This window comes from Pongo pygmaeus, chromosome 2, assembly GCF_028885625.2.
Source record: "Pongo pygmaeus isolate AG05252 chromosome 2, NHGRI_mPonPyg2-v2.0_pri, whole genome shotgun sequence".
NCBI lineage: Eukaryota > Metazoa > Chordata > Mammalia > Primates > Hominidae > Pongo > Pongo pygmaeus.
In genome coordinates this window covers 41,237,362-41,250,635 of record NC_085930.1, presented here as the reverse complement: position 1 = coordinate 41,250,635, position 13,274 = coordinate 41,237,362, and the positions used below count along the sequence as shown (strand labels likewise).

General features: G+C 35.4%; 1 protein-coding gene across 10 annotated transcripts in view; it reads right to left on the bottom strand.

Annotated features, from left to right (window-relative positions):
• The window catches only part of DZIP3 (DAZ interacting zinc finger protein 3), a 103,250-nt gene that overhangs the window by 81,582 nt on the left and 8,394 nt on the right, over positions 1–13,274 (bottom strand). For 8 of the 10 annotated variants that reach the window (XR_010125673.1, XM_054483606.2, XM_054483607.2 and 5 more), the window contains exons 2-3: positions 5,650–5,753; positions 2,931–3,000 (exon numbers count right to left, since the gene is read on the bottom strand). Coding sequence is in view for 7 of the 10 variants with exons in the window: in XM_054483606.2 (XP_054339581.1) it covers positions 2,931–3,000; positions 5,650–5,681 (102 nt within the window). In the remaining 3 variants the exon portion in view is untranslated. The remainder of the gene's footprint in view (positions 1–2,930; positions 3,001–5,649; positions 5,754–13,274) is intronic. The other 2 variants (XM_063661603.1, XM_063661602.1) reach the window with 1 other exon arrangement.

Genomic DNA, 13,274 nt, shown 5'->3' with positions numbered 1-13,274 from the left:
AATAAAGCTCATTTTCCCTTGTTCTCCTAGCTTCTATGACAGAACTACAAAAAATCTAAGGAAGAATAATATGTTCTCTGCTCTCTAGGAACTTAAAATATTACATATATTATTCTCTGTAACATGAAAATTATATCTAAATGTGCTTTTTACATTATATGACTGATGCTTCAGCTATTAAACACACAGCAACTTGAAAATGAATAGTTGTAATAGTTCAAATTGTAAACAAAGTAGTAAAGTAGAATGACTCAACATCTCAATTCAGTCAGAGCTGTATAAATAGTAATAATCTTCAGGAATTTATTCTTACAGAATTAATAAGGCATTAGTAATTGTTAATTGATAACTACACAATCAAGTCCTGCTGGAATATCTACTAACATTAGTTGTGAAGAACTAGTGGACAACAGAGATGGATAAATGGCCTAGAACAGATGGATGATGGCCTTCCTTCAAATCTTAACAAGAAACCAGAGTTCTTATACTCTGTGGAAATTCTAGGAATATGATTATATTGCTGTTGATCTCTGAAAATAAGAACTTCTTATTGCAGAAGCCCCATAGAGCTTAAGATGCTGAAATGCCCTTGTATGGGCTAACTCACTTCCAGTTCTCTAACAGACCTGGAGCTACACAGGAAAGTATGTAGAAACCAATAAAGTCCATTGCAGGACTATCTGTCTAATCTCAACTATGGTGTTTTGCCCTTCTCTCCCCTAGGTAATTGCCACAAGGAAAAGAGTTTGCAGAGATTATCCAGTAACTTAGGAGAGGAAAATATGTAAACATAAAATAACCATGGTATTCAGTATTCACCTGTAGGAGGTTATCATTGTAAAAAATGGGTTTGAGTACTAAATTAAGATTCCTCCATCCCCATCTATATTCAACAAATATACCTTAGATTTTATAGCATTTCATAAGATTATTTATGTAGAAAAATGTTAACAGTTTACTAACTCTCTATGAAGGATGTTCATTGTACTACTATTCATTTTACTATCTTGCAATCTTTCTATAGGTTTGAAACTTTTCAAAAAGTTAAAACAAAATTCTACAAAGTAACTAGAAAAACCCCTTATAAAGAATGACCAATATCAGTAGTGCATATAATTCAAACTAAAGGTCAATTCTACTCAAAAGTACCTGTAGAATCATCTGATACTAATTAACAAATTTATACACGGGCAAGATTATAGCATGAATAAAAATTTTTCAACAGGAAATATTGTAAGCGTCATGCCTGTAGGGTCTTGCTTTGTCACCCAGGCTGGAGTGCAGTGGCATGAACACAGCTCACTGCAGCCTTGACCTCCCAAGCACAAGTGATTCTCCCACCTTAGCCCCTCAAGTAGCTGGAAATACAGGCATGCACCACCACACCCGGCTAATTTTGGTATTTTTAGCAGAGACAATGTTTTGCCATATTGTAAAGGCTGGTCTCAAACTCTTGAGCTTAAGCAATCAATCCGCCCACATTAGCCTCCCAAAGTGCTGGGATTACAGGCATGAGCCACCATGCCTGGTCCACACTTTTAACTTAAGTTAGTTGTCAAAATATTTGATGCTTAATCCATTTTGGCAAAATTGATTAAATATCTAAACAAATTCAGGTCAAAGTGTCCACCTTCCTTGCTTTTTGTATTCCTGATTCTGTATCTAGAAATGTCTTTTCTGGATCTAGTCCCCTGGTTCTTGCCTTTGCTCAACTGTACAACCCTACATACATGTGCATATAGCGTACTTCCTCTGCAGCATTTTTTACAGTGATAACCTCATGCAGGTGAATACCGTGCTTATTTTATGTTTATATATTTTCCCCTCCTAAGTTACAGGATAACCTCTGCAAACTTTCCTACCCATGTTCCTGCAAACATGTTCCTACCCAAGTCTCATGCTGAATTTTAATTCCTAGTGTTAGAGGAGGGACCTGGTAGGAGGTGATTGGATCATGGGGGTGGTTTCTAATGGTTTAGCATCATCTCCCTAGTGCTGTCGCATGATAAGAGTTCCCATAAGATCTGGTTGTTTAAAAGTGTGTGGCACCTTCCCCTTTGGTCTCTTTCTCTCCTGCTGCCATGTGAAGGCGTGCTTGCTTCCCCTTTGCCTTCCCCCATGACTGTAAGTTTCTTGAGGACTACCCAGCCATGCCACCTCCTGTCCAGCCTAAGAAACTGTGATTCAATTAAACCTCTTTTCTTTATAAATTACCCAGTCTCAGGTAGTTCTTTATAGCAGTATGAGAACAGACTAATACACTTATTAACAAGTGGACATCAATCATTATATAAAACTATGTGGAAGGTAAAATTATACTAATGAGAACCTAACAAACAAATATCTCTTCATCAGTCTTTCACAAAATATATGAACATATGACGTTCATACAACTAGTTTTAACTACCATAAAAGCATATCACTGGTAATAAAAGCCTTGTATGTATAATTCAGAGTTATTCTCTTTCATTTAGACCTAGAAGTTCCAACCATAAGGATAATAAAAATAAAGAGTAAGTTTAACTTCAGAAATGACTCAAACTTCTTACTAAATAAAATTCTTTATGTGTGTATGTGTGTTTTCTTTATATGTATATAGGTTTTGTTTTGCTTTAATTTTCCCTTCAAAAAAACAAATGAGGGATTTCTTAAAATTGATTGTTGGGCTATTTCTGGATGATTCCATTCAATTTTTTTACTAATTTTTAGTTATGGTGAGGAATGGTATTTAGAATGACAACCTTGAGATACAGTATCAATCATCAAAGCAAGATTTAACTGTGACCATTTTACTTATGAAGGCAGGAAAGTAGACTCACTCAAAAAATTTTAACACGTAATTAAAGTGGCTAGATGTATTACTGCATTTGCATATATAATTAGTTATTATCAATTAACTAAAAGTTAATGAAAATTAAACTTTCTCTTACCAGTTGACCAGATGATTTTTCTAGCTTATTCTCAGTGTCTTCCTTCCTCTGATCCTCCACAGCAGGATGCCTATTTTAAATGAAAATAAGGTATATTAAGAGCATCTTCTCACAAAGAACACAAATTGTAGTAGTAAAGAATCTAACAATTGAATTATTGTCTGAAAGTGTAACCAAAGTGTATCAAAGACTGGTAATGGTGGTAGGTGCCATATCTCTTTAGAGACTCATGTTAAAGAAGACAAATTGGCCATGCCCTTACTGGACGGTGGTAAAGAAAACAGCAAGCCAATTATGAAAAACACTGCATCCTTAATAGATATGCAGTAGACCAAAATAATGGGGAAAAAACCTTATAGCACTGTTCCAAGGTAAAGGGAAAAAAGGTCTTAAAAAGGTTGATGTTTTGTGTGTTTATGAAGCTATTACAGGTTAGGGAGAGAACTATCTTAAATAGATCATTTTATATATGTTTGGGGTTCCTAAACTTACAATTGTCCAGTTTTCCAAAATATTTTTAACTGAGGAAAAATATCATATTTAGAAACTATTTGGGTAATAAGGGATCACTTGACAGGTTTTGCTTTTAACCTTGGCTCAAAATGTGAACATACTGCAGTATTATATACTGAACTGAAAATTTTATTTGTAATATTGCTTTTGCCTGCATACAGAACCATTGTATAGGAACCATAATAAAGGCACCATAATATAGGGTCATATACGATTTATTCTATGTTAATTCTGGACACTAGCAGAGATAACACTGTGGTGAGAAATTTATATTGACTGATTTATTCAGAATTGTACTTTATAAATATTCTCTTATTTGACTTTACATTTATGCATTCATTTGACAGACAACCATTTATCATCTACTATATGCTAATTGATTTTGTTGGGGTAAATTGGGACAGATAAATAAAATGGTATTATCCATTTTCAAACTTATAGTGAAAGTTTCTACAAAAGATGATATACACATGCAAACATTTCACAATATGATTCTCAGTGCTCTTTAAGGTACCACAGTAAAAAGAAACCTAACTGTCTTTTCCTCCACTTCCAGCCCCACTTGCCCTACAAAAAATAAAGCAAAACACAAGTTATATCTTTATGTTATCAAGGAATGAAAAATACTGCAGCAGTATTCTGAAGTCTTTCAAGGTTTGAGAAAGAGTATAAAATGTTCTCAAGTGTATACTCTACCAGCAAACTCCATTTCATGATCATTCCATCTTTAACCCAATACTTCTCAATCCCAGATGCATATTAAAAGCAACTGTGAAGCTTCTGAAACATCCAGATGCCCAAAACCTATTTCATGTCTTCTGAATCAAAAGTGTCACGTGGGCTGCTCTATTTTCTATAGGCTCCATTACAAATTTTGATGTGTAACTCCAACTTACCCTCACCTCCTCCTCTGTACAAATAAAGCCAAAACCTCTTAGCAACATAGTCAAAATACACCCCAAAAATTTTTAAGTATTTTTTCTTGCTATTTCCTCAGCTCAGCCAAATGACCTTTTATCCTCCCTTGCTTGTAAACCCATCACAATGCTTCTTATTCTTTAAAAATCAGTTCAAATGTTACTTTGTGGAATAATTATTTTTTCTTCCTATAGACAACCACAGAATCTCTAATAGTTATGCAGTTTGCCTAAAGATATAATTACTTTTTATATATCTTCCCACTATATTATAAGCTATCTCTAGGTACACAAATATTGTCTTAGTCTTTATTCCCTAAGCACCAAGGAATCAGTAAACGCTTTTGCAAAATAAATTAATAGGTCACACTGCTTATTATACGAGATAGTTCAAGCCTGGAGGGAGATCTCCAATACTACCCTGTTTAGTATTATATGAGGCAGAGGTGGGCTGAACTTGCCCTGCTTGGAGAAAAGAGAATGTCATTTGGCCTTGGCCCACTGAACCACTCAGTAGGGTCTTCTGCATCATGCTTAAATTACCCTTTAGAAAATAGGGATAATAACAGCATTCACTTCATATAGTTGTTATGAGGTTTATGAGTAAAACATAATGTAAAAACACTAAAAACAATGCTGACATAGTAAGTCTACGTAAGCACTTGTTAAATCATAAAACAGTTTGGTGAGAATGACTGAACAATAAGGTATGGCACATTTTTCAATTCTTAGCTCTTCAGTGAGGATGTAATCCCTAGTGAACTTTTGTAAAATTAGATTTCACCCAGTCTACATCACCCACTAACCAAACTTGCTGAAACGTCTTGAAGCATAAGGGTTTCCCGTTCATACTAGCTTCCCAAGGTTACGTGGAAAAAACAAACATTATGTCTTTTGGAATACAACAAATGCAGCTGGTTTTTGTCAACCTATCCTTTACCTCTGGGGTCCCCAGCCCCCAGGCCACAGACAAGTACAGGTACATGGCCTGTTAAGAACTGGGCTGCACAGCAAGCAGGAAGTGAGCAGTGGGCAAGCATTATCATCTGAGCTCCACCTTCTGTCAGATCAGCAGCAGCATTAGATTCTCATAGGAGTGCAAACTCTATTGTGAACTGCCCATGTGAAGGATCTAAGTTGCCCACTCCTTGTGAGAATCTAATGCCTGATGATCTGAAGTGGAACAGTTTCACCCCAAAACCATTCCCCGCACCCCCACCATCCGTGGAAAAATTGTTTTCCACGAAACCAGTCCCTGGTGCCAAAAAGGTTGGGGACTGTTGCCTTACCTCACAAAAAATTCATCTGGTAGAGAATCCATGCTGCACAAGGTTTCTTTACAAAAATCTTATTCCACTGCTTGCAAACTGACTTTAAATACTGCCCTTTAATGCTGTAAGGAAAATAATATTTTTATGAAGGTAGGAAAGTTACACTCTTTCTCCCCACTATGAAAACAGAATATGATTATCTGAAGAAAATCTGAAACTGCTCTAAAAGAAGAAAATGAATCATAGTTTCGCCACCCAAATATAATCACTACCCATCCTTTAATATGCTTATTTTTTACCAAGCATAGGTATATTTTACCAATTTGTAATCATATTAAATAAAACATGTTCTACCCCACATTTTTCACCACTGAATGTTATATCAGAAGAACCTTTCATGTTATTTTATCCTCCTAGTAAACATTCTTAATGGCTATACAATAGCTGGTTGATTGGGATTTCCTTGGCCACTTCCTTATAGTTTGTCATTTAATTTCTCATTTTTTTCTATTATAAGTAGTTCCATGATAAACTCAATTATCCATACAGCTTTTTTCCATATTTATGACTATTTCTTTATAATACATTCTCAAAAGTAAAAGTAATAGATCAAAAGACACAAATATTTCATTGTTCAATGGCTTCCCAAAAGGTTTAATTTATTTCCCATGAGGTATGTATGAATTCCTGTTTAACACAATCTTGACAGCACTGTTTTGTTTTCTTTTAGTCTACAAATAACATGTAGCTACTTTTCCCCCAAATCATGATTCTACATCTCCATAAAATAGGAGACACAGGATGTAAAGAACACTTGCACAATCTGTGGTTCAAATATCAATGGATGTTGTGGATATTTCCTGTAAGAAAAATAACACTGAGGCAACACAAATGAAAACAAAGAGACTAGAGTATCATAAGTATATATATTTCTTTACATAGCTATTTATTCCAAGAACAACTCTTCAAAAACAGGTCCCATTTAATCTTCTTACTGAAAGTTCAAGCCTCTAGACTCCAGTGCTGTGTGCTAGGCTGGCTTCCTTTTCTGATCCTACCCTAAGCCTGGAAAGTGTTAAATCATATGTAAAACTATTGTTATATGCTCTGGGGCAAAAGAAGAAATAGAAGAAATAGAAAAGAAAGTGGCAGCAACTGCATAAATAAAATGGACATAGGCTGCCTTGCTGCCAAGCACAAGACTGGATGAAGTTTCTCATTTGTTGTCTCTGAACTGCTTATTTATCTCAGTAATTGGGTAGCCATTTCTGTAACAGCATATTTAATACAATTCCATAAATTAGATTGGTACAGCCTTTCTAGCTAGGCCCATTACTAAAAGGTAATTCAGCATAGGGTAATTCCCAAATCAATAAAATATATTCCACAAGATCAACTGTAAGTCACTTATTAAGAATTCAGATTGTGTTTACTCAAAGAAACATTGTTTTAGTGATATCCTGTCCCTCCCCCACCAAAAAAAGCAATTTACCACAGACAGGAAGAAGTAAATGCAGAACCTGAACCCATCTAATAAACCCTGAGGTCTGTGTATCTTTTCAGTAAGCTTAGATCAAGGGAGGGGGCAACTCAGCCCTGGTATAAGGGCTAAAAGAAGTCCTGTGGAAATCGTCTGTAAAACAAGTATTCCTAATTATGATACCACATACCAATATTCTACATCTGACTCACACCAACTCTAAGTAACACAGAAAGTATTAAGAGACAGGAATAATTCTGCAACAATTTGCTACCGGTATCTTAAAACACAAAATTACACATATATACACAGAGAGAGAGATTTCCTTCTAAATTTCATTTAAAAGAGCTTTCTTCTAATATCTCTTAATTTCTTGCTCATCCCCAACAAAAACACTTTATTGCTATATTACATCTTGCCTACATAGAATGAATAGTTTTCCTAGATAATTGTTATTTCATAGTTTTACTCATTTCAAAAATTCAGTAAGCAAAGTCATATTTTAATTTGTATTCTCTGTTCAAATACTGATGAAAGATACAAACTCAGCTAATAACGAAGCAGAGAGGTTGAATAAACCTTCATTCTTCACACTAGATCAGATCTGCTTCATCTCTTTAATAAAGCTGTATAGAAAAAGACATAACTGTGAGGATTTTAGAACTGTGATCAAACTACTTTTATGGTTTCTATAATTCTCCCTGTTATTTTAATAAAAAGTAACAACAGTTAAGGCATTATTTCATAGCTAGAGAATACAAATGTACGCCTTTTCCAGACAACAATCCCCTCATTTCCAGAATTTATCAAAGCTCAGACTTGGAGACCTCCCCCTCTGCTAAGCTCTTCTTTGGCCAGTAGCTGTTTGCACAGATCACAGCAAGGATGAAAAGAAGGGAGGAAAATCCTCTGGTGATGAGATAAGAGAGGACAGAAGGCCTCTGCTAAGCTGTTCAGTGTTCAGCTTGAAAAAGAAATGTGTGGAAAATTAATCAACAAATCAAAAATATACTTGAATCCCGAATTAACAGAGTTAAGAAAGGCTAGGGCTTTTTCAGCTTGCTCAAAATACAACCTGAGATGAATCTCTGTGATGAAAGGTTTTCCAGGAGAAAGAATCATCAATCTCATCATTTCCCAGGAGCTAAACAGGTATGTGTGGCAAACACTACCGGCAATAGCAACAGCAGTAGCACTTTACAGCCTCTGCTGCGAGAAAGGCGAAGTGCCTAGCAACCAAAAGGAAGCAGCCAGCCTGAAATGTCACCACTGAGCTGCTAAAATAATCCAAAGGTTTTTACCATTCTAGAAGAGGCTGGAGGAAACCTTTTAAGAAAGGGTTAACATGAAGGAAAAAAAAAAAAAAAAAAGGGTAAATCTAGTTTCCCCTAGCGTATTCATTTCAATAGACTTTCCCTGTCGGCAGTAAACTAAATTTACTCTGACTTCCTGGGATTAAGAGACTGCTCTTCTCCAGGAATCTATTTAGGTCCTTGTTGGTTGATCTGAGGGCAAGCTAAAGTTCAATGTCAATTTACAGCACACCTTTATCCGCTAACCAAGATGATCTTATCTGTAGGCTGTGTTTTACTGGTTGAAAAATAAGGTAATACCATCCATATCTTAATAAACAGTAACATGCCTTTCTTACTGTTCCTTCTACCTGAACTCTCAGTTCCTACTTTCCCTCTTACTTACTGAAATTTTAACAATTTTTTTGGTTGTAAAGGTATTTTGTTTCCATTTTTAAAGCTGTGTTTATTCACATCAAAGCAGGCACAGCTCTTATGCATAATTTTTTAATAATCCACTTAAACATTTAACTTGTGTTACTATCACCTTCCTAAACTGTATATAGGCACATTTTTATAAAAATCCACTCAAATGTTCATCTTGACTAAAATGTTACGAAAATACCAAGGGTTCAGTCTAAGTCCTACTGCTGGCCGCCCGGAAAGCTAATCACTGAAACAAGTTTTGCCTAGGAAGAAGGCTTTAATTGGGTGCTACAGCTGGGGAGATGAAGCTCAATCTCCAATCTACCTCCCTGACTGACTAAAACTAGGGGTTTATATAGCAAGGAAGAAATGTAATAATGTGCAAAAAAACAGTAACTAGGGATGGGCAAGGAGGCATCTGGTGAAGTGATCTGGTAATTTTCAGTTCTTGGATACTTTTTTTGAGAGGCCTGAAGGTTGTTTCCTGAGGAAGAAACTCAAATAAATACAAGTTTCAAGCTTTAACACCAGAAGGGTCAATCTCTATGTTTATCCAAAAACAACTATCTATAGCACTACTGGGTTGATTTCAAAAATACCTGGCCAAGATAGAGACTCTAATATGCCAACAAGTTTACATTTCAAAGTGTGGGTGGATGTCCCGTGAATTTCCTTCCCTTGTCAACTCTAGCACTTACAGATTATACAGTGCCAGGAGGAAAAAGTGAGTATCATTGTGGAAGACAATAAAAATAAAGCTCATACTTTTCTCCACGCTACTAGCTTAAAACAAAGTAATATATTTTGTCTTTTTTCAGGAAAGGAATTCAGTTTTTAAGAACTTTTCCTATGCTCAGTAAATCAGGGTCTCTCAATTTTGGAACTACTGACATTCCAGCCTGGATAATCCTGTTAAGGGAAGTTGTCCTATGCATTTTTAAGATGTTTCACAGCATCCCTAGCCTCTGTCCACCAGATGCCAAAGGCAGCTCCCCACCAACACACACCCACACCCACACATCCACACACCTCAGCCCCATTGTGGCAATCAACAATATCTCCAGATATTGCCAAATATCCCTCGGGACATAAAATTACTCTCCATTGAAAAACATTCAGCTAAATGAATGAGTTAAGATTAAGAAGCTTAATTAAGTGGACCTAGAGATTGTTCTAGGGAAGGAAAATAAGACCATCCTGATATTATACAACAGGTACAGACACAAACAAACTTATGTCTACAAGAAAGCAAAATGACATAAAGTATCTAGATTTCCATTAATGTCAAAATTATTTGAGTTTCTTCCTTAGATAAGGAAGCTGAAGCACAGAGAATGTTTATTAATTTCACATAAAATCACACAGCTATCTAGTGTGTGTCAAAGCAGTGTATGTGTCAAAGCATACCCTTACAGAGTGATTACAGTGCACTTAAACTACTGTAAGGGTATTCCTTATCTAAAACATAGGGATCCATAGGAGGTACAACAGTACCTCCTTCATATGGTTGTAAAGATTAAATGCTTAAAAGACATAATAGAACAGTACCTGGGCACGTAGTAAGCACTATATAAGTGTTCCTATCATCACCATTTTCATAATCATAATCATCATCATTTAACTGTTTAGGTTTGCAGCAAAATTAATTAACTTTTCTTCTAATTCCCTATTGTGAAGGAGAAATGTTATTGTATTGAAAGGAATGTTAATGAGATTTAAGAAATGGAATAAAAAATTATTTTTCAAATATATCGCATGACACAAAAGACAACATAATGTGTGCACACTGTTCAGCACCTTGCATTTTTCACACCAGCACATATACATCTACTTTAGTCTTTAAACTGCATGATATGCCAATGTATGCATGCATCATTTTACCAGACCATTGATTAAAAACTTCAGCTGTCTCTAGGTTTGACTTTAAAAAAAAAAATTGCTATTACAAACAATGCTGCAATACCACCACCTTGAACATGCAGCTTGGTTAAAATTTTGATAGCTATTTTGAAAACCTGGATTTCCTAACTCAACACTGAATTAAATGTACTCCAGAAGATCATGGGTCTGTTAACAAGCAGACTCTGACACTGCTAGTTATCATTTCTGCTAAATTTTACCAAAAGAATTCCAAAGAACTCCTCAAAGTCGAGACGTAAGATGCTATGGTCACTTCAACCCTTAAAAACACTGAAGAAAACACTTTCAAAGAACACGGCAGGACATTTTGTGATAGGAGTTCCTTGGAATCAGAATTTTAACAATTGTTGTTCTGAGTACATCTGCTAGATCAGCAGCAATAACCAGCCATTCTTTGTGGCTTTTGAAATGACTGTCTTAGTCATTGGGGCTGCTATAGTAAAGTACTATAGAAACAACAGAAATTTATTTCTCATATTTCTGGAGGCTAGAAGTCTGAGATCAATGTGTCTGCAAAGTTGGTTCTGATAAGGGTGCTCTTCTGGGCTGCAGACTTCTAACTTCTGGTTGTATCCTCACATGGTAAAAGAGGGTGAGAGAGCTCTCTGGCCTTTTACAATCCCGCTCATGAAGGCTCTACCTTCATGACCTAATTTATCTCCCAAAGGCCCAACCTCCTAATACTATCACATTGGGGGTTAGGATTTCAACACTGAATGAGGGGGGACATAAACATTCGGTCCACTGTGCAGTTGTTCTGTGGTTACAGCACTATGAAAGTCTTTATTTCTCGTATGTTAGTGAGCTCTGTGCAGACAAAAATGGCTGAGGCCATTAGGTTAGACTCAAAGAATAACAAGTTAACAAGCTGCACCATTATTTTGTATTAGCAATAATTAGTATGAACAAAATATACTGATTACTTGGTTTTATAATTTACTGTTAATTTCTCCATTTTTGAATTTGTTTAACTTCCTGGTAAAGCTACAAAATAAATACACCTAGACACCAGTAGCTAAAATATTATTTGCCCCCAAAGAATATAGAGTTTGCTTAGTCAAACTCCAGAACTGATGGATGATGGTGGAAAAATCTTTGCAAAAGTTATCAGAAACTGGAAGATATTTTCTATCCCAAAAGATCACTGTTTATATTAGCTCTTGCCACTTTGCAAAGATCACTGTTAGCAATATATCTGCTTAAAAAAGGAAATAAGAGCCTTATAATGTATACTCACCACCCCTTGTTACAAATCTGCCAACATAGGAAACATCCTTTCCTAAAGCAAAATTAACATCTTGTCTTAAGCAGGTTTTAAATTCTATTCAAATCTATTCAATTAGTTACTTTTGGACTTATACAGGTAAACCTATAGTATACATATTAATTTGTTTTGAATAGTTGGAATGTGCCTACAATGAATATACACAGGTTAGGATTTACCTGAAAAACTGTCCAGATACTAAACAAGCCATCAGTTTCAAATATTTACAGATGGCACTGCTAAAACCACACTCTTCAGAAACGTAGCTAGAAACCACTGGAAGAAGCATATGCTACCCCTAAGCACATACTCCAAAGGTGGAATATTTTCAGCAATTTAAAAATATTATGTTGTCATTATAGTTGTTAGATAATAATGAGAAAAGAAGGGAGAATCCTGAGACATAACACACGCAGAGATGGTAATCAAATAGGGAATGGGAATACTTCTTTCATGTACTTGCCTCTACCACCACCAATGAAAGCTTGCCCTATCCACCTCCAGCTTGCTTCACCCCATGTAAGAAAATTGGCAACTCATTGTTATCTCAGAAAAGCATACATTTGTAAGAAGGGTGTAGGTAAGAAGGCAGAGCAAACTTTTGGTTATGAAGAGTTTCTTTTCATATAATATTATCTGAGTGTATTACCTTGGGTTGCATTGAAAATAAGCTTAATTTTCATCAGCTCCTATGTGCCAAGCTCTAAGCTATGCACCTTGAATAAACATCTGATCTTTACACAACTATGGAAGATAAACATTATTGTAATAAGTTTTAAAAATTAAGAAACTGAGGCTTATAGAGTTCTCATAGCTAATAAATCAGTAAGAGCAGAAATTCATGCCCAAATTTTACCAAATGCAATTCTATTTTCTTCCATGTCCCATTACTTCTAGTACCATATTTAATTTTTTATATGCTTAATGTATAATTATGAGCTGGACTAGATAATATGCACATACGCATACTCAGAAATGAAACTATTTACACATTCTTAGTAATACTATAAAAGTTATTAATCATGCCAGCCTACTATTTCATAGTCACTAGTCACACTAGTGTTTGCCAAGGGTTTTTCAATAAAACAATTCAGATATTATACATGGTACTGAAATAAACAAGGAAATGGACAATAGTTCACACCTGGCTAAATGATCTCTCAAAGTTAAAGATTTTTAAAAATGAAATCTCCAAACTTTTTTGATCACATAGCCCTAAAACAGTAAAAGATCTGAGAATATACTGAAAATATAAGAATAT